The sequence below is a fragment of the Papilio polytes genome, unplaced genomic scaffold, assembly GCF_000836215.1.
Source record: "Papilio polytes unplaced genomic scaffold, Ppol_1.0 DF821289.1, whole genome shotgun sequence".
Classification (NCBI taxonomy): Eukaryota; Metazoa; Arthropoda; class Insecta; order Lepidoptera; family Papilionidae; genus Papilio; species Papilio polytes.
The window spans coordinates 4929792-4952176 of NW_013527915.1; the positions used below are offsets into that span (position 1 = coordinate 4929792).

The window sequence follows — 22385 nt, forward strand, 5'->3', positions numbered from 1 at the left end:
TGTAATCATGTTTCACACCTGTTCTTTCATATTTATTGTTGGTAATACTTTACCAATGAAAATAACAAATAGGCAAACAACAATGTATGGCTTTAATATAGAACAAAGTAATAATTAATTTTCAAAATGTCTTCCATTAAGTACTGAAGTAAGATCTCCTAGAAAGAGATGGATGGATTGTGTAAAAGGTGACATGATCAAAAAGGGAGTGATGACTGAGATGACGATGACTATGATAGAGTTATGTGGAAGACAAAAACCTGTTGCGCCGACCCTACGGGAGTAGGATAAGGAGATGATGATGATGAAGTACTGAAGTGTACATTACTCATTTGTTAAGTATTTTTGTCATATAAATACTAAATAACGTTAAGTAACATAAAATAGTTTCAAATTTTTTAGATTGTCTATCAGTGCGCAGTCAAGACGGACTACTTACTAGTGCAACATATTTTGTTTTTTATAATACAACCTCCATTTACATAATTGTGTCTGTTGTATTACAAATCAATCCTTAAAACAAGATTAGTTAGATTACAATAAAATTATGTTCTTGACCTGTTTTGTTGTTTACATCTTGGCATGATCACAGGTTTCAGTTTAATGATACTCGAAACTACATTACCTGGTCTATTTATACCTTGAATTATCTAGAAATTTCGAACAAATGCTTGACTATTCATTTTTTATAAGGTAGAACAAAGTCCATAAATCACTGACTGGAGAGTAATTGACTAAGATATAGTGCTTCTCAGTACTGCAGGCGATCAATACGAACGGTGCTGTAGAAAATTCATCTCGAGAACTAAGATTGACAATTTTTTAGTAGCAAGAGGAAAGATTGTCAACATCCTCATTAATAAGAATGAAATCACAATAGACCGTAACGCTTTTCCGCTACACTCTTTTGTGATACCTTCAAAAAGATTAAAGAAAAACCCTTTTCTAACCTATTTGTGTATCGATAAATTAGATTTAGAGTTCATTTCATTTTACGTTGGCATTGCATCACACATTGAGTTAACTCGTGTCTCGTGGGTACCAGCAAGAAAATCGTCCACATCAAACACTTCGGCATATTATAAATTGAGTAGTTGTAGTCTATACGAGTACCCCTGTCATCTAGGGACGTAAATTTTAATTATGGAACAAAAAAGGGTCTATTATTATAAAGGTCAAATCGACGACATGTGGAAGCCGATAGCTGTGCACGGCTGGCCGCGCCTCGCCAAGGTAACGTTGTACCCACCAGCTAATAATAATAACTCTGGAGAAGAGTCCCTGAAACACTTGATTAGCAATCACGTATAACAACGATCTTACAAATTAGTTGACTACTCTGTGACTTGTGGCTCTAAGTAACTATAATCGAAGAATTTGCACACAGCTCGTCTTCGTTTTTTTTTTAATTTAAAGGTAGTAAATGAGATGAGAATTTATTTTTAATATGAAAGTTTCAGCAATGGAAACCCACAGTTACATTTTAGATTATAATTATTTATGTTAACAAAATTAAACAGTTATTCATGACCATACCTCAATACTTTACCTCATTACCTTGGTAGTTTCGTACAAAAAAACATTTTCATACAAACGTATTTCGCAAACTTTCAACTTAACGATGTCAATTATAAAATGTAAATAACTAAGTGATCTAAGCACATTTATCTAGTTATTTAAATGCGAAACATATTCGTACATTTAGGAATTTTATTGAGGATGATTGACAATAATGATTGTCTCTCCGAAATTATTATTAACTAGCTGTTTCTCGTGACTTCATCCGTGTCAAATAAAAAAAGATATAGCCTATATTACTCACAGATAAGTAACCTTTTTAATGGTTAAAGAATTTTCGAAATCGGAATAGTAGTTTTTGAGTTATATCAATACATACAAAAATAAAAATCTTTATTCTTTACAAACTATAATTAGTATAGATAAACAAATATTTAGTAATGTATTTACATAAGTAATTATTACTACACTTTATTTTAAATCATAAAGTAATGCACTGTTGAAACCTCGATGAATGTCTCTTTGGTTTTTTCAGGCGCCCGCGCTTTTTATACCAATTACATTAATTAGAGTATCTACCCAATGCGGAGAAGGCAGTTTCAATATTTATGATAGAAATATGTATAACCTATTTCCCTCTCTTTAATTTTTCCGTTCCATTCGCTTTTCTATTCTCCTTTCTTACATAATCTGGTATTAAAAAAATAAATACTTCCTCTACGGAATCGGTTATTGAAAATCCGATTTTACTTAGAGCAGTACAATTTGTTGAAGATATAAGATAAAGGTAAAGGAGGTCGTTGAGTCGCGCCACGACGACAGTCAACAGTATCGGAGGCAATTTGGTAGCTGTATTACATTTTGCCGCGAACGTGCTTTATCACACTCGCGAACATCGACATGAAAATTTACCTTTTATTAGATAAAGGGCTGAAAGGATTTGAATTAAAATTTGACAAATACTCCGAAGACACTTAAAACGGGAAACACACCTTTGACTAAAATTTTGCACAATTGTTGTTCTATCGTATCGTAATAGAAGCTTTAGTTTTCTTCAATAAATAAGGTGGTATTGACGTTTTGTTTAAAAAACCATACCTTCGATAGCTCAGTTGGTAGAGCGGTGGACTGTAGAGGAAATATCGCTGTCATCCATAGGTCGCTGGTTCAAATCCGGCTCGAAGGAATTGCCTTTTTTGGTATTACACATACAGACAATATAAATAAACGCGCTGATGTGATAATAACATTATGTCCATTTTTTAATTTTTTAAAACGTCCAAGTCACAAAGACGAAATAATTAACGTAGTCAGCAACCTTAATGGAATAAAGACACCTTTTCCAATTTCTGAATTTGAAGAGGAGGTGAGAGGAAAAGGAAAATTTCAGATATTTCTTTTACATCAATTCTCTCGCAATCTACACATGTATCGAATACCGTTAGAACGTTCTTAACGCAATGGTACTTTTAACTTATCCAATATTATTGATCAGTACCAATTCCTATGAATGTCTGCCTGAATATTGAGGTAGAGCAATATGCGACGTCCATAAATCAATCAGCGTGAGGTCGAAAGAAGACAAGAGTGAGGCACGAAGAGCTGCGAAGGCACGCCGGGTAATCGATGAGCCTCGCCTACTCTAATAACTAAAACTCGACATCACAAGGTTAAGGTCGGAATAGGTCGGTACATAAATCTTGCGGTGAAATACAAAAAAAGGAATGAAACAAGATGGTGCGAGATTTTAGTCAATTTGCGTCTACTTACACGATTTGCATGTGGTTACGTAGCCGGATACATATTTATAAGATTAAAAATATCATCAAGATGTTGATGAACAAAGTTGCCAGTATGTAAGAGATAAAATTGAAATTAAAATGTGTATAGGGGGTGGTGTGCGAGCCCCGCACAGCTTGGAACGGCTGAGTGCGCTCCCGCAAGGCCGCTGCACATCAAAGCCCAGGCCCTGCTCCGATTATCCTTTACCACTTCGTTACCTATATTAGCATCTCATTGGAAAACATATATGAAATGATCACATTCATAACAACAAATTGAAATAAAATAAATAGCTGTTTAACCTTTCCACTTCCACTAAGTTATCTATGGTTTGTTATTTGATAAATTACATAACATGTGGTAACTATGGTTATTAAAATCTGAATGTTATTTAAGTTTGGAATATTTGGTTAAAACATAAATAACCAAGTTAAATTGTTGACCTCAGAAAATAGTAAGAAACTAAGAAACGAATGTTTGCATGTTATTTCGACTTTACCTTACTCCCGGGGTCGTAGATGACGGAATTCAAACGAGGTTAGATTCAACATTATGATAGATAGCAATTTACAAGGCAAGACAACGAAATGCTATACCATTCTATAACGAAACATCGATAATTGAAAAATGGGGGATTATAAAGTTTTCTTGCCATCTTCGCCTGTAACGTCTGATGAATATTAAAAGAAGCAAGCTTATAAAACGACTGCTGTTACGAAAAAAAGTTCTTCCCAGGTAAACTGTTTAATTTCTGTGTAATAAATAGGTGAAATAAATCAAATAAATTTGTCCATCCCCTAAATTACAATAGTATATTAATTACAGTTATTTCTGCGGACTCGTTATTGGACTATGATATCAGTATACAACGGCGTGCAATCCATCCTCATGAATAAGACAATTCTCCCTTATTGGAGTACCTTGTAAGTTGTAACAATGCGCACAGTGAAAGTACTCAGACGATAAACAGCACATCCTATTGTTTTACACTATGAACGAACTAACAAAGCGAACTGCAATGCGAATGTGAACAGAATTTTGTTAACGTATTTATTACAGAATTCGGTGACTGTATATTGCATTCAAAAAATGCCCGTAACCTTCACTCTAAATTAAAGTTCATTCAAGTGAATGCACCTTCGATAGCTCAGTTGGTAGAGCGGTGGACTGTAGAGGATTTAGTATTGTCATCCATAGGTCGCTGGTTCAAATCCGGCTCGAAGGAAGTTACATTTTGCTACAATTGGTCTTATTTATTGTTAGTTTTTTGTAAGCTCGTATTATTAAATCTAAATATTACATTAATAAACATTATAACTAAATATTGTCACTTACAAGATCATTTTTATTATTAAGTCGAAAAGCGTGCAACGTTATTTACATAAAACCTCATCTGACGACAGCTAGCAGGGCAGTGGCGTAGCGCAAACGAGGCTCGCGGCGGTGTATCCTGCAGGAGACGTCCCCCCGCAACTCCCAGCTCCTCCGGGAGGACCATTCAGCTGCCGAGTAAGACAAAAGCTCGCTTTCCGCACCGCGCCGTGTGAAATGCTTAAATGTTGTTCGCTATTCAACTCTCTGTGAAACTGTGAAGTGAACCAACGTGCATGGCAAAAGTATTTTTTCCTAGTGTTGATTTAGAATTAAAACTCAAATATTAGCATTCTATAAAACATTATCAATAGTTAGATATATCTTCTATTCTTTAAGCTGTTATGACATGGATATTTATGTGAAAAAATACATTTTCGCACCCTGTTCTTGATTTAATCATTCTGAGTAATGTTCGACCTCCAATATATTTTTAAAGCCTACAAATCCAACTATATTTTAGTTTATCGTTACTTTGTCATTATGAGATCTCAATAAAAAAAATGTGATATAGATGCAAACGAGGCAGGAGCGGGGGCGCTGCGAGCGACGAGGTCGCTGCACATCAAAGTATGCAGCCTCACCTCGTTATCCGTCCCGGCGAACAAGCACACACGCTATCCCTGCTGTATGCAAACGATGCCTGATTAAAGTTATTAATGTTTTCTCTTCAATTAACAAGGTCATAATAAGTTCTCACAAGAGTTGCCTTTAGGATGGACAAAATTAAGATTGTAATACAGGTAAAATACTCTAATATGTGACCGTTGCCCTGCTGAAACACGTACAGTACATTATATTTATTACTTTCATTTCCAAAAAACAGAGATAACATGTTTTTGTATAAGTAGAAACGCGAGGTCACTGACGATCTTCGTAGATTTTCTGTAATAAATTAATTACAATAAATACGAGTACGTACACAATGAATCAATAATTATTTTTAGTGGTATTTGTTTACGCTAGTTATATCAGTGGGCGGTAGCAGGCGGTGCACTCTGGTTTGTTTATCAATAATGTTACAAATAATGCAATGGCGGCCACTTCTGTATCTTGTTATTGCTGTCTGCGTATAATTTACACAATCTAGGATTGTTAACGTATATAATGGTAGATAAATAGTAAAATGTGTTGGCGTGGGAATAACATTGAACAGCTTAGTGTAATTTCTATTTAAATGTGTTGAGTAGATGAATACCAGAATCGGTTGCATCCTACCATTTAACGACATAGAATTTTATTTATACTATTCTGGTTTTTAATGCGTTTCTTTCTATTTATAAAACATTTAGAATTTATGTTTTTTTTTCCTAAACACATTACTATTGAAGGTTTTCCTTATATAGTTTTCTTTTTCAACAATCGAACGAAACATGCTCACATAAACAAAAACATATCCTCAAAGGCAGTAGGTTAATGAGTTTCCTCACAGTATTCACCAGGAGCTGAGACTTGCCTCGTGATACGGATGTGCTTCTGGCGACTCTTTTATTTTCCTCCCCTCTATGGAGGTCCTGGGAGCAATGACCTAGTAAGACAGAGCGCAGCGTTATATTTCACTCATTATAATCGATGTTAGATTTGTAATCGCCAATTTTATTTTATCAATTTCTCTGTAGTCTATTAAAGTGCTTTGATATTTTTAGATAAAAACTCCTGTTCGTTACGTAAATAAAACCAAGGCAGTCTAACGTGGATCTGTTAACAGCCAATTGATTACAAAAATGCGCTAGTTAGCAGTAGCAACTGACATAAATTTTCACTTGAGATTCTAAGCGTAGAACATAACCATAAATTGTGTTATTTAACACGCTTTCGTTAGTTTATATAAATAGTTCTTGTAAACAATAGCAGTAGAATAAAAGTAAAAAAAGCTACTGTAACGCTGTAATTTATTTTTTAAATCTAACACGTGGTAAATATAAATAAACTTTGAAAAGTAAAGTCCTAACTGAAAGAGGATTAACGACTGCAAAAATAAGCTTCATTGGTGTATATGAAGATTATAGGTAAAAATGCGAAAGTTGAAGAACATTTTACAAAGAAAGTTTTAAAAATAACTTTTAAAACGTCGAGTATTAATAAATGAAAGTAGGTAATAATTGCAGTGTCGTCTGACTTGGAGTTGACTTTTATGATTTCGTGGCGTATTCTATAGAGGCTGGAGGCATTCAGCGTGAGCCGTTGCTACTCGACGGCCGACGAACTGGACGAAAACATTAATTAAAGAGAAAACTTCATACTTAAACTTGAAGCGAGAATGACTTTTTATTAGTAACTCGGGATAACTATGGCAGCGTTATAAGTCTGGATTTCATCAAATTGCAGTTTTGAAAAGATCGGTCTTATGTACATTTTTTTAATCCGATCAATCTATCAATGTTAACCTGATAATTATTGAAGATCTTTTTAAAGTTTAGGGAAACCTTAAAACCTGACCGGAACATATATCAATATAAAGCTAAAATTCTACTAAAATAAAAAATAACACAAATGGCACTTTAAACATTTTTTGTAGTTATCGTCTTCTATTTCACCCATTGTCCTCACTAAAAAACTTTATTATCCGCCTTTTAAAAATCTTAGATAAAATCTCAGACGAAAACAAGCCACACTCTTTGTTCTAATAATACATTTCTATTTACTTCTGTTCATAATTCCTCCAGGAATATGATATATTGAAATAAAACACCGTAATACTTTTAACTTTTTTAATAGGGATAACTTATATAATATGCAAGGGATAATCCCAAGGTCTCTAGTGATAAAAGGACAAAACCATTCACAAATGGACAATCACATTTTATCACCTGCTCAATAAATACAGTCAACAGTAAGCATAATTCTTAAACAATTTAATCTGTAAATGATATTTAGTCATTTTACAACTCTTGATAATAACTGACAAAGTTTCAAAACTAAAAAGTATGTTGATAAGGCTCAAAATGGCCGAGTTCCGGGTGCAGGCTGGCCGCACTGGCCGCACTGGCCGCACTCCAGTAGGACACTACGCACTGTCACAGTCACTGCACGGTAGGGTTCACTATGTACAGGTAGGGCCGCGGCCGCGCACGGGCGGGCGCCGCCGCCGTCACTCGCGGCGCGGGCGGGGCGCGATCACTGCGCCGCCGGGTGGCGGGGGCGGCGGCGGCGCGGCTAGGACGAGGAGCCGGCGCCGAAGAGGGCGGCGTTGAAGGCGGGCGCCGCGGCCGCCGCCGCCGCGGGGGCGCCGGCGCCGCGCGGCTTCGGCATCGGCGGCTGCAGGTACTCGTGCCGCGCCAGACCGAACACGTCGATGCGCTCCTCTTTGCGGTACGCAAGGCACGCTCGGATAAAACTCTGAAATTTACAACATATTCGTATCAATCAAACGTCTTGTAAATATGTGCCATGCTTTAAGATATAACAAAGCTGAACAAAAATATAATTTTTAACAACATTTCAATGGTAATTTTAATGTGATGATGTGGTGAGGTGATTAGATGAAGCTCACTTCATTATTCCAGAAAAAATATGTTATACTGTAATTAGATTTTGATATATTTACCTTAGCCTCATTACTGACTGTGGGTTTGTTGGCAAACTGAACCTCAGTTGCCTTCAAAATGGTGTTTTCTTCTAGAATAGTCGCCTGACTCTGGTTGTGACCGAAGGGCTTCTTGCCGTACAGGCACTGGTAGAAGATGACGCCGACACTCCACACATCCACCTTACTACTGATCTTTGGTGGGTTCTTGCCTACGACGAAGCACTCCGGCGGCAAGTACCTGCATCACACAACAAAAACATATTTAAAACATGTTATACCATTTATAATGGTAAACACAATCAACATCTGTTGCATTCAGTCTAAAGATCTATTTTGTCAAAGGCCTAATTTCAGTCTCCTTTACCACCCTTTTCTTATAAGGAAAACATAGAAAACATAAATTGATTTGAAAAAAAGAGGACGCACAGAAATAAGAAATTTTCCTTCCTTAACCTTTTTTTTTTTAAGTCCTCTCCTCTATCAATTACAGGTAGACGTTTTCCTTTTGCGGTTGTCTACGGTCAGCCATCGCTTCGCTATTTCGGCGAATTCAGGTTATTACATATTCGCGACCTTTTGTTATAAATAAGATATATATGTACCAATAAGTGCCTGCGCCCTGACTCGTGAGATCCATGCCATGGTCCGGGTTGTAGTTCTCCTCGTCCATGACCTTGGAGAGGCCGAAGTCTGTGATCTTGATCTCTCCGCAGACGTTGCCCTCCGTCAGCAGGATGTTGCCCGGCTTCAGGTCGTAGTGGATAACGGGGGGCTTGATCTCGTTCAGATACTTCAACGCGGATACCACTTGCATCACGATAGAGCGCGCTTCTCGCTCGGGGATTGTTTTATGCTACAAATATATAAAAGAGACACTTTAGAGAAATAATTAGAAACGCCAAATATGCCGATAATTTAGTTGGGCCGGGCTGTCAACCCATCATGTAAAACCAAATCGAATTTCAAATCTTCATACAAGTCAATTTGTCATACTTGAGAAAAAAGTATGGATATTCATTTTTGATTACCCTCATTGAAAACCAAGTAGGAGACACTAATAAGCAATATACTACTTGAATAAACTGTAGGTGCAGTAGTAAATTCTTACCTGTTTGAGATAGAAATCGAGATCATGACCGTTACAATACTCAAGAACTGTACAAAAAGAATTCCCATCAATTTCAAACACATCATATAATTTAACAATCCGCGGATGGTCTAATGCTTTATGTATGTTATATTCCCGTAGTGCATGTCTGGAACAAAAACAAAATTATTATTTAAAATCACTTAAAACAACAATTATTGAAACACAGAACTGTAAAAAAAACTGTTATATTTTATATAGATAAAAGCATTTAACATTTAAAGGTCCAGTTAGACAGTTTATGTAACACTAGCTGTTGCTCGCGACTTAGTCCACGTGAAATTTATAAATACAGCCTATGCTACTCAGATAATTTACCTTTCATCGGTAATTTTCTTTCTAAACCCGGCCCCGTAGTTTTTGAGTTAATACATACAAAATACAAGTTTTTCCTCTTTATAATATGACTATAGATGTCAAATGATAATACTAAATTTCGACAAAAAAAATTTTTTGAACAACAAAAAGGTGCAATCATCATCTCCTTATCCTCCACCCGTAGGGTCGGCGGAACAGGTTTTTGGCCTCCACATAACTATTATACGTCATCTCCGTCATCGCTCCCTTCTTGATCATGTCATCTTTCACGCAATCTAGTTTCTAGGTCTACCTCTACCGGTAAAATAATATAAAATGTATACATGAATTGGGCGTCATATACGGACTCACTTGATATAGTTGGCCTTCTTGTCCTCCTTCCAGTCCTTGTTGAGCTGGTGCACCTTGCAGGCGGTGTAGCGCTGCTCGCGCAGGTCGAACGCCTTGTGCACCTCGCTGAACCCGCCCTTGCCCAGCAGCATCAGCAGCAGGTATCTACCACACAACAACCTTCATCACAACAAACAATATACACTTATTAATCAATCTTACTAAAATCATAAATGCGAAAGTTTAATTGGATGGATATTAGTTTGTAGCCTAGGATCCTGAATGGATAATGATGAAATTTGGTATGGATGTAGAGGAAATTCTGGAAGAGCACATAGGGTATCACACAGACGAAGTCGCGCGCGGAAAGATAGTCAATAAATACAAGATTGTACATTATTTTGATGAATTCACTGCTTTTGCTGCATTCTAACTTAAACTCACTCTTCAAACATTATCTAGACTATAGTTAAAACAATTACAAGGCACATAATGTGTCATACAATTCATACAAACATTGTCCATATATAAGAAGAATGCAATAACGATCAACAATGAACTTAAGATGATCAACAAAATAATTAAATGTGTAATAGTAGTATGGAAGAACATTAAAAGTAAATCACCTCTCAGACAAGACAGGATGCTGAGAGAATCTGCTCTGATCCTCATTGTGTATTCGCTTCAACTCTCTTATATGAAGATTCCTTTCCCGTTCCAATTTCTCCATCTCTAGCTGCAAATCTGCATCTTCTTTTTTAAGCGCACTCTGTCTTAACTGGAAAACAATTATAATAAATTATTTATTTGACTTCAAATACATTTCTCGATAAAAGATGAAAGTATAATAAATAGTCTCTGTTTTCCATCTATGGCTGTCATATTAGCCAAGAATATATACTTTTATAATAAAAGACAGAACCTTAAGCAATATGAAATATCAAAATCATCCAACCAACCAAATCTGTTTCACCCAAAATATCTGCACAAAGAAAGTACTAATTACATAAGAGACATTGAATGTGTTTAATGGAGAGTTACAGTCAACTTACTTTAAGAATCTCATCAGCCTCGTAGTACTCCTGCCAGGTCATGCTGGGCAGGGGGTCAGGCTTGAGGAAGGTGGGTGCGTCGGTGCCGTTGTGCAGCGGCTGCGGCTGCGGCGTGGTGGGCGCGGACACGCTGCTGGTGCGCTTGCCGCGCCCCCCGCCCTCGCTGTTGGACGGCTCGCTCCGTCGCTTCTTCAGTAACAACTTCTTCTGACGATCTATTTCCTCCTTTTCTGCTGTTATCTCCTCTTGCCGCCTGGTTATACATAGTTATGATAAAATATTATACAAATACCCTCCAACATCTAACATGTTCAGAACAATGTACGGGAATATAAAAAAAATTGGGACAAAACACACTTTTATTGTAGCAGAAAGTCAATAAAATCAGAGCTTTAGTTTTAAAATATGTAACAAAATCAAAAACGTAAATGCCACATCATTATATAAAAGTGTCGTCTTCTAAAGCCACCTTTGAACTGATACTTCAGTTAGAAAACCACAAAAACATAAATAATTTGTCAACTGTTTTCCCACTAAACATGGATGGGATTAAGGATATTTCCGAAAGCGTAAGGAAAAAACCAAAGCCGGTTTATTGAGCGCAATTGTAATGTCTATTTAAAACGTAACTAAGTAATTATAAAAAAATAAAAATCCAATATTTAGTCTGGCTAAATTGATAGTTTTTTTTTGTTTTGTATATTTACGGTTCCATCTCTATCCTAATTCCTATTCATGATGTATAGACATTAATAAGGGATCATTAAACTTTGGAAGACTGAACTATAACAGTAGCTATTTACTTAAAACCTCACAGTCTATACTCCCATCAGCATGTTTCTTTTTACATTATGAAATAACTACCTTGTTAGTTCTTGAAATGCATATCCATCAGTCCAATTCTCCTGGAAGGTAGCCCCAACACGCTGGGTAACAAATTGTCCGAGCCTCAATCTATTCTGCATACATCTCTGCCGAGCCTCCTTCTTTTCAATAGTACTCTTCTCATTTAATAATTTCTTTACCACTTCTATACATTTATTAATGTGTGATTTGTGTTGATCTATTACCTGCATAATAGGATAACATAAAAATACAATTTATGAATATTCCTTGACTACAGGGTAAAATTATTTGCAGATATTATCCGGACATAGGCCTCCCCCAAAAAAACCCCATGATTGGTCCTGAGCCTTTCTCTTCCAAGATACTTCCGCAACCTTGAACAGATCATTGGACCATGTTGAAGTTATGTACATGTAATTCCATTTCATTTTTGACAGACTTCCCAAAAGAAATAAATACTCAATTCGTCTGTATGTTTTTTTTTATAATAATATATTATATAGCACATCATCATCATCTGCTCACTATACATACCCACCAAGAAGCCTACACTAAGTTAAGAGTAACTAGGCTATGGCCAAGTTGACCACATTAAATGGAACAGATTAAATAATTTGCCAATTTGTAAGTGAGAGGTCATTTGAGTATATTTTGTGGGGTATCATAGAGTACAGTCAGCTACACCAACAATGTCTGTGTTCACATACCTTGCTCTGAGCTTGAACCTGATGTTTCAAATCTTCATTACTCCTTGTTAATTCTTCTATTCTACTATTTCTTAGCTCTAAATCAGAAGACGCCTGAGTTTCTAACTCTTGTATCCTCTGACATGTCAGTTCTGTTTGAATCTGTTAATAACAATGTTATAATTTTTAATATAATATCTTGTTATAGATTAAACTAGTTGTTAGACATATGTAAAGTCCAAACAATTTATAGTCATTGTTAGCCCCTAATGGATAATACCATTTTGATCATACTGTTTATAGATATTACTGTTTTGACCTCTGTTACACATTTTGTACTACACATACAAAAATTTCCAATTAGATCAAAACACATTTAAGGCATATCGGGATTTGTTTGTAATATGACAATGTCCTAATGCATCTAGTCTGCTAAATAATAACTGTCCAGTTGTATTTTAAATAATACAATACTATATTAAGTAAGTTAAATAATATATGTAAAGTACATTAGTATAATATAATGATACCTGTCTAACAGAAGAGTGTGGGCGTTGCCGAAAGAATTCAGCTCCCGAAGACAGTATTTGTGACGGTGACGGTGGGTACTGCAAAAAATTAAACAATTAAACTAAACTAAAATGTTACAATTAACTATAATTCATACTTATAGCATGTAACACAATTGAAATAAAAAAAAAAAAACTTTCTTTGCTTGTTCCTAAAGCTTAACTTCATCATACAAATATTTAACTTAGGATTTAATTATAAATTAGTTAAAATTACCATAGGATAATTAGCTCCCTGAGGTGATGGAGACTTTGCTCCCGTATGCCTAACAGGGCTTGATGAAGGATGCTTGGAAAAATATTCCCGTATATTTTTATCAGATGTATTATGTCTCTGTTTTCCACCTCCTCCTCCACCGCCACCCACCCCTTCTTCACCTAAAATTTTAAAAAAAATTAGCATTCAGAATAAAAAATGCCTATGGCGACTATACTGGTAATTTAAAATCTATGGAATACTAAATAAAAATGTCAAAATCTACAACACTTGTCATGATTGATGCTGTAACTTTTATTAAATCTAATATTTTTAGTGGTAAAAGATTTTTTTGTAAAATAATCATTCCTTAGAATGAGAGATCTTCGACTTTATGCAGTCCTTTACACAAAACCCTCAACAACAATGTGTTTAACTGTCAATAATCAAAACTGGTGCAACTTAATAAACTCACTGTTTCTATTTTACCAATAAAAAGACTAAAGTTCTCAAAAATTGCACAATGTAACACTTAAAGCTTTGTGTAAAAATTAAGAGAGTAATTCAATAATGAACATTAAAATGAGGAATATTGTTGATATTACCTTTTCTTTTCCTTTTTCTTTCAGGCACAGCAATGGTGGGTGTAGCACCACTGGGTGGTACAAGGGCATTTCCAGGACCTACAGTAGAGCCTCGCATAGCGGCAGACTTCTCGGGGGTTAAAGCATCAATTTCTTTGTCACTATGTGAAGACCCTGTAATACAGGTGCTTGGTATATTGCATTTGCTTAACTTTCAAGTATCAATGTGTTTAATTTAGTTTTTGTTAACATATAACAATTAATAGCTGATATGTACTTGGGTTTGATAGATAAAGTTTTACTGTTTTCAATTACTGATAAAACATAAATTTAGTGACAATTACACTCGAAGTCACCAACTGTAATTTAGTTAGGATAGACTAACTAAGCATCCTTATTGTAAAACTCACTTTTTGTTAAATAATGGTGATGTAGTCCGACGATGTTTACGTTAAGTCCATTTTCATAGTCTTGCATTGTGGCAAGCAATAATCCCATGCGACAGAAGTAAAAATGGCACAACCACAGTTGCTAAACGGCATTATATACTTTATGACAACGTCACAATCCTCCACTAAATTACAAATTCCACAAAAGTTCGATCTTCCAGGTTGAATTGAGGTTATTCTCAATGAGCGGCCGAGTGTTGTAAACACAAAATCACTGAACACATCACATTTATTTTACGCCACTTTTATCACCGATCCACAATTTACCTGTGCTCATATTGGAGTCCTGGTTATGTAGTGGCTGCCCCGTGTTGACAGTAGTTTGTGGTGCCATCTGAATTTGTGACCCAGCTGACATCTGTAAAGAAAGATGGCGTCCTTACATATGACTCGCCCAGTTAAACTCGTTTACCACACATTTATTATCACTCTAAACCAATCACTTGTTATACTAACAAATTATTTATTAAATTTTGTATCAATTTTGAACATCATTATTGAATTTTCACTCCAACCGTTGAAATAACCTAACTAGTTTGACAAGTTGTAAACGCCAGCCGCGACTCGCAACAATCGGATACGCATCCGCGGGGCGAAGTAGCGGGGGGTGTGGAGAATGGAGATCGTCACGAAGTTTGCTCCGAATGTAATAATAATACCGTCGGGCGAGGCGCCATTTTACAAGGATACAAGGCCGAGAGTATTGTTAATCCAGTGAAAATTAATGTTCACTACTTATTGTATTTCTCAATTTAACAACAACATTATGTAAAAGCGTATTATGTTTTTTTACAAACCTATTTTAAACAAATCTGTAGGTCAACAGCCCGTGATTGTCATAGCACAATATTAACTAATAAATTAAACGGCTGTTCATCGCAAATGTGGAATAACAGAAACATTTACATTTACAAGAATTTATCTGTAGCTAAGCCGCAAGTTTTACGTATGTACGAAATCGAGTTGACCGATTATTCCCGCAACGAGGTGCGGTGGCAACGGCGGCGGGGCGGTGGCGGCGGGTTGCGGCGGGTGGCGGGCGGCGGGCGGAGTGCCACCGAGCACCGACCTGCGGCGAACGAGTACGTGATATCGGCGCTCGTGCCCCACAACAAACTGCTTACTGGACGTGTTACGTAGGCGTCTGTGCCTGCGATGTGTACAACATAAACACAGATAGATGTATTTATGTAGGCACGCAAGTATCCAACTAAACGTATATAGGTATGCGCCAAGCACTGAGCGATAAACTTATGTACACAGGCAATGGTGTACATTTTACATAAAGTACTTATATGTTGATGTTTAATCTCGAACAAGCCGCGATAATGCTAATCAAACAATATTCTACTGTGGAATATGCTAAATAATTTATCACAGCTTTTAAAGCATGTGTAGCACTAACACTGTAAGCACTAACATTGTATTAATCGAAAAAGTATGCAATGCTATTGAAAATCGACATTATGGTGGTGTAAGGAGGTTACGACTACAAAACAAACCAAAAAATATGATGTAAAAAAAACCTTTGTTAAAAATCAATACTATAAAATTACTTGTACAACTTCACTACAACTAATTATGATGAATTTATAAGTAAAGCTTTATTTATATTTCAATTAAATTTAACTGCATAATTAGACTATACAATGGATATGATATTTAAATATTGATCGTGATAGCATGAAAGCGCAGTCTGGCAAATGTGATTGATTTTCTTGTGTTGTTTGCAACATAAAGCAAATAAATACGCAAATCAATTTGTTTTACCTAGTGTCGACATCAAGTTATTAGCCAACGATGAGTTATAAAGTAAAAAAAATAGTAAGGCACGTATCAATCGGGCATATTGAACATTATCGTTGTGGCATTGTCGCCGCGTGCTCCCTTCGGAGCCTCTTGCCCCCTCCGCTCCCGTGCAAAGCGACCACCGCTTCACAGAACCAATACTTAGGCCACAAAAGAGACGTACAAATACGTGTTTCGTTTGAATCAATTTAATGATAAGGAAAACAGAGCCACGTGACGACTGCACAAGTTAAAATTTATATTCAACACTCAAATATTTTCGACAAGGCTAACTGACGTAACTTTCAGATAAGACACCTACAGTTTTATAAAAAAATCTATTTTTATGCGCGAAATTTGTCTTCGATTTGCGAATATTCGTTAATGCAAAGCGATGAAAAAGGTTTATTGGTGATATCCGAGTATGTAAATTGGCCAATGATTTGCCTGCGCAGTGCTTATTGTTATGTCTATTTTTAGCGCAACTCGCATCAGGCGAATGGAAAGTTAGCGAGCTGGCAACATAATATTTACGTTGCCTCATACAATATGCGTGAACATGAGTGTACTAATCAGTTAATACTGTGGTTAATTTGTGTGAAGTAACACAGAAATAGAACCACTTGACAAACCATTGGAAAGTAGAAAAAAATATATTCGCAATGGAAGTGATGACATGTCTAGTTATGTGGGAATAGAGACGAAATCTAGAGTGGTGCTATTCTCGTGTTTGTATTGATCAAATCCCCGCCACCGCCTGCTCACCCCCGCAAAAACCGTCTCCTACCTCTTATATCACTACAAGCTTAACTTTTTTTTTAAACTAAGACGAATGAAAATTAAATTAAAAATAACTGTACACTTTAATTGTTAAAGGACATTGATTCGTTACGGAAATATGTCATGTTCGTTTGTGTGGCAGTTCTTCTATCTCAGAATTTAAATTCGATGGGGGGAAAACGAAAATTTTCCACGTACTTACTTGCCTTCGTAGTTATTAAAAATACTTGTTAATTTAAATTTAAGATACTACTTAGACTTTACAAATAATGTTAAGACTAACGATATGCAAGGTCAAAAGATTTAAAAAAATACACAAAAAGTGAATACTCGGAGTTATATGAGATTTGCATGCAAATAAGCCAAATTGCTTATAAAAATTAATTATTAAAATTAGTGAGAATACAAGCTTGTGGCCAAGGTCAACATGAAATGTAACATAATATATAACGTAGTACAGTGCGGTGTGGTGCGGTGCGGTCTGGGCGTGTGCATTGCTGCGCCGCAGGAAACTGCGTCTCTAGGTGGAATGGAAGACAATCAATACTCGGTCACATCTCTGCCTCGCTCATTGTGAAAGCGCAGTTCCGCGGACCCCAAAATCCCCTCTTCCGGTGCGACGTACAGCCGCGTGCTGTTTAACCCAATTTTCTAGTGCGAGGGGGCAAGGGGCAGGGGACGGGGAGGTGCAGGGTGAAGAGGGCGGGGCAACTCCAGCCGCAAGTGTGCAGCGCCAACGAATCGTCACGAGATTCGAACCCGAGCCTGCAATATTGATTATTTCTAGTTCCGACTTGTCTCTAGCTGCCTTGATCAACTGATTCCAATAGCAAACGAAATGTTCACTTTACTATCATATTCCTTTTAACATTTGCAGTGTGCAGTAAGAGCTTGTTTTCCGAAACCATTCTACCATGTCTTTTTTTGATTACTAAAAATACTTGTTAAATACGAACACTATGATATTTTACTTTTATTTAAATTAATAGCTATTATGTTCTTATGTCAATTTTATTTTGGACTTTTACTAATAATAATTCAATGACTAACCCTCGCTAGTCCATTGTGTTTGCTTTATACCCTATTTGCAGCTGGTCAATGCTTTCAACATTTTAAAAGGTGATTTTACATAAGCTTGTCTATTGTAAATACATAAAGCCATACAATAAGCACCGACCGTCAATAATCGTATTAGCTTTACTGACTTAATCATTACTGGGAAATCATGTACTCAAGCTAGACTACGAATATATCTGAATATAAGAATAAATGATTACCCGAAATGCAGGTAACAATCACAACTAAAAAGCTTAATTTGGACTAAAATAACCTGATTGTCATACGTAAGAAGAATTTTAAGCACCGATTTAACATAATTTATTTAACGGAAAAATACATCCCAATAATATAATTGTACAGTTAGGGTAAAAGACTTGGGACATTTAACTATCAAAACAAATCGAAATTTAAAAAGTTATCAAGTCAAAACAAGTCTAATTAGGTTAAAAATATTTGTGTCAATAATGTCTCATGAGTAAACATGCATTTAAAAATATCGTTATAATAACAGTAGCTTGACGATACTTACTGTCGAAACTTTCATAAAATAAGTTATTACCGAACAAAAAATCAAAGAGCGCTAAAGTTAATCGCCGGGCTCTACGATGTACCCAAGTGAGCGTAGCGGGCATGCGCGCCGCTCCATTCACAACAAATGACGTGTCGCCCGTGTAGCGTGCTACGTAGCCGCCGGCCCACTCTCTTATTCGCTATTTCGCTTTATCTATTCAAGATTTTTTATAATTAAATACAAATAACTATTACATATTTCATTACATCTTATATTTGAAATTAAATCTCGAAGATTGTATCGAAATTGCAGGTTTGTGCGATAAAAGAGGAAGCCGGCCGGCGCGGCGGAGTGGGTCAGGCGAGGCGGCACGGGCGGCACGGCGGCGCGGGGCGGTGCGGGCGGACCTTGCAATGTCGCGCCGTGACGCTCAGCTGACGCATGACAGCCGCCCGCCGCCGCCGCTCCGGCCCCGCATTCATTGCCTTTGCGGCGGCCAGCGTGTGAACACGTATCGATGCTGTCTGCACGCACCAACATAAAACTTTTAAATGTTTTCGTTTTCGACGTTTCAATATGCAAAAATGCCGACAGCATTTCAGAAATATGCGATAGAACAACTTATGTGTTCAGTGATAGTACGACGATGAAAATTGTTAAAATGTGAGTGCAAGTTGGGGAGATAATATATTTATTTAGGAGTGCGGTGACGAACGGTGCGAAAGGTCGGATCGTGTAAAAATAACTGCGGAACCGGGCGGCTAAGCGGTGGAATGAGGTTTGACGGCACAATGTAGCCGAGGCGGGGCGAGGCCGTGTGCGCCATGTTATAATTTCCCTTCGAGTTGAATGTGCAAACCGACTGACTGAACGCTGCGCCGTGTCTACTTCTCTTTCTCTCAGTGCGGATTACCGTGCGCTGCGCTGCCGATTGTGCTACACACGTCTCAACAACTTGCTAAATTATTTATTCACAAACGAAGTTTTACATAATATGTTATAAGCTTCGACAAAATATGATTAAATAATACAAATTCTTGTTTTTTCTAACAGACTAGAGATTAATATTTGAATACCGAAAAAAATGTTAACGTTTATTGAGATTAAAAAAAAAACATTTCTCGTAAAGGTTGATAAGTATGGGTGACGGTAGGATATCGTTTCACTAGTTTAGTCAAGCATTATAAAATGCAGTATATTCGGGGGTATTGGTTGAATTCGGTGGATTTTGAGTGAGATAGCGCGGTGCGGGTCTGCGCGGCGCGGCACAGCGGGGCGCTAGTATCGCGGTGTCGCTGACCCCGCGGCCCCGAGGCTCGCCTACGCTCACCGAGGCCGATCGCACCGACACACTTTTCTGCCCGCTTTAACAATTTTTATCATAGACTTACACATTTGCACTATTGATTTGAAATTCAAGAATTGTAAGCCGAACAGTATTAAAAATATTAATTATCAAGGAGCACAAACTAAAGTACAATCGTAATGAGTGAAAAACGATTTAAAGCTATCAATATTATGACGAAGACTCTAAATATAAATTCCTGTAGATGAAAATAATTATGCGTTGTAAACATTCACTTTGGATTGCGCACTGAGAAATAAATCCCAATGTATTCGATACGGGAGCTATTAATAGTGCATGTTTACACTATTTAATGTAAACGTTTCGCCTCGCAACACTCGAAAACAAGTCTGCGCAAAAGACCGGAATTCATCGACTGCTAGTAAATCGAGTGCTAGTTAATGCGTAATAATAATAAAATGTCCTTCAAGTTTTCGTGCGCAATAAACATTTTTATATAGGTACGTGCGATAGCAAATTTGCAGACATTTTAAAAGCAGCGGGACTCACCGGTACACGTCTTACTTAATTCGATGTAACACATGCGCATAACACCGGAGAAAGTTTCGGACTTTCAAGGACGCGCCGAAACTCAGTTCAGCTAACATTTGGATTCAAAGCACGGTCCTGCGAGGACACTCTTGTATGCTCTATGAAATAAATAACTACAAAAATTTTGCAGCCTCCTGATCAAACTAATATAACTAATCTACCGTAGACGAAAGCGATCTCGCTGCGTGAAGGTGAGTGGCGGCGCAACGTGGCTTGACACGTACCCACTCGACCAATAATCTATTATTAGTTTATGCCCTCATGCATCGGATTGTGTCGCGACACGATCACTCCGCCAATTTGATACAAACGCTTCGATACTGGTAATTGAACGTAAAGTAAAACGGCAAGCAAAATAATTGCCCTTTGCAAGTCGTACAAAAGATAAGAACTCACCGTCCTGAATTGGTGCGCCCGTTGAGTTTCTATTAGTATCTCCCCCGCGCTCACCTGCAAGCACGCGATCAATGCGCTCAATGTTAACCATATTATAAAGTACCCGGCTTGAATACATTTATTCACTGTTCGATGCCGACCGGAAACTTTCTATATTAAACTTGTAACAAATAAAATAAATTCGTTTCAGTAACAATATTTAACAAAGTTTTATGTGCTTGGTTTTACAAAAGCACGAATCTTTTCCGAGATTGATAAGTCGCGTCACATAATATTATGTACATTTGCTGGTGAACTATTTACGTTCGGCCGCCATCTTGTTGAATGACGAAACTGTTTAGACTCACATATACACCTACAAGCATGTGTCATTATCCATTCTTTGTGGATTCTGTCTTAAAAATGTATTTAGACTCAAATATGGTTTGTAATAGTCTGTTAGAAGTTGGAACCGCCAACAAATCATACAAGGAACAATAATTTAAAACATTATTTTACTCACTCTATTCAATATCGTTCCGGTGAGCAAAGAATATGTACAACGTGATCGATAAAATGGATCATTTGAATAATCAATAAAACAAAACAACGTACAAAAGCAATGGCCCGGCGCGGTAAAGTGACGCGTCAATAGGACGAAGGAGGGCAACCGGGGGCTGCGGAGGGGAGAATCGGGGGGGGGGCAGAACGGACGGAGGCGAGACACATAATGGAATTACATATCTACCACATCACTTACTCGGCCGAGAGCACTAACACACGAATGCATAACTAATAATATACGAGCGCCATCGAGCGCAAAGCGGCCCAGGTAGGTAAACCGCTGCGTTATCACCCGGCTCACGTGACCAACTCGCCACTGCAATCTTCCTATCTATTTATCATTTGATAATTACTAATACTATATATTAATCTTTGGAACGTCACGAGGGCGACTAAAAAAATTACGTAGTCTGTCGCAACGATCGTGAGTGACGAGGCGAGATGCGCCTGACTTTGTATTTTATATGAATTTTGCCTTACAATAAATTCATACTATATATTCTACAGCGTATTTACCACTAGTCATGAGCTGAAAACGTGTACGCCGTATGAATTTTGATAAAAAATTTGAATAAAAAATGCGGGCACAGATATGTGACAAGACGGTCTAAGAGGGGTGCACAGATCTGTGTCAAAACGTTCGAAAGGTTAATTACCAAAACATGCGTCGAATATATGTACATATTATACCTGTTAATCAATAATCGTACCTGCAGCACTACTATTCAAGTTCACCGAAAAACTAACTAAATACAGTTATTGCATTACAAATTCAAACGATATTAAGAAAGAAGACAAAGTCTAGCGTGGAGCTATTATTTTCAAGCGACAGTCTCGATGTAGATTTTAGTTTGGATCGCGCGACTCGAATGCGCCGCCATTTTCTTTTGTACACGTAAGCGAGAATCGGTGAGACTGTTGTGCAGTGACGTAGGCCAATGATACATAGCTACGTCTCCGCGGTACAGACGAACTTAGCTAACGAGCCAACCTGCCGCACTAAACGTGGGACGGAGAACAAAAGAATTTATCCA

The 22385-nt window shown here is 37.2% G+C and overlaps 1 protein-coding gene, 1 long non-coding RNA gene and 2 other non-coding genes across 11 annotated transcripts in view; 3 read left to right on the forward strand and 1 right to left on the reverse strand.

Moving 5' to 3' along the window:
- Positions 1–2615: 2615 nt before the first annotated feature.
- On the forward strand, positions 2616–2704 carry Trnay-gua. Its single transcript is given in 2 exon segments — positions 2616–2652; positions 2669–2704. It is a non-coding gene; the product is annotated as a tRNA-Tyr (tRNA).
- A 1011-nt stretch (positions 2705–3715) lies between these two features.
- Positions 3716–5525, forward strand: LOC106109280. Its single transcript, XR_001225997.1, has 4 exons — positions 3716–4035; positions 4126–4223; positions 4704–4809; positions 5186–5525. It is a non-coding gene; the product is annotated as an uncharacterized LOC106109280 (long non-coding RNA).
- Trnay-gua lies at positions 4437–4525 on the forward strand. The gene is given in 2 exon segments: positions 4437–4473; positions 4490–4525. It is a non-coding gene; the product is annotated as a tRNA-Tyr (tRNA).
- Positions 5526–7368: 1843 nt separating the features above from the next.
- Positions 7369–22385, reverse strand: part of LOC106109334 (serine/threonine-protein kinase tousled-like 2) — a 31056-nt gene continuing 16039 nt past the window's right edge. For 2 of the 8 annotated variants that reach the window (XM_013290793.1, XM_013290791.1), the window contains 14 exons: positions 20809–20862; positions 14645–14735; positions 13950–14102; positions 13366–13526; positions 13110–13187; positions 12601–12741; positions 11912–12117; positions 11048–11300; positions 10622–10773; positions 10017–10175; positions 9309–9456; positions 8803–9053; positions 8219–8438; positions 7369–8010 (listed from right to left, as the gene is read on the reverse strand). In XM_013290793.1, coding sequence (XP_013146247.1) covers positions 7828–8010; positions 8219–8438; positions 8803–9053; positions 9309–9456; positions 10017–10175; positions 10622–10773; positions 11048–11300; positions 11912–12117; positions 12601–12741; positions 13110–13187; positions 13366–13526; positions 13950–14102; positions 14645–14735; positions 20809–20862 — 2250 coding nt within the window. In that variant the 3' untranslated portion in view covers positions 7369–7827. The other 6 variants (XM_013290792.1, XM_013290796.1, XM_013290795.1 and 3 more) reach the window with 6 other exon arrangements.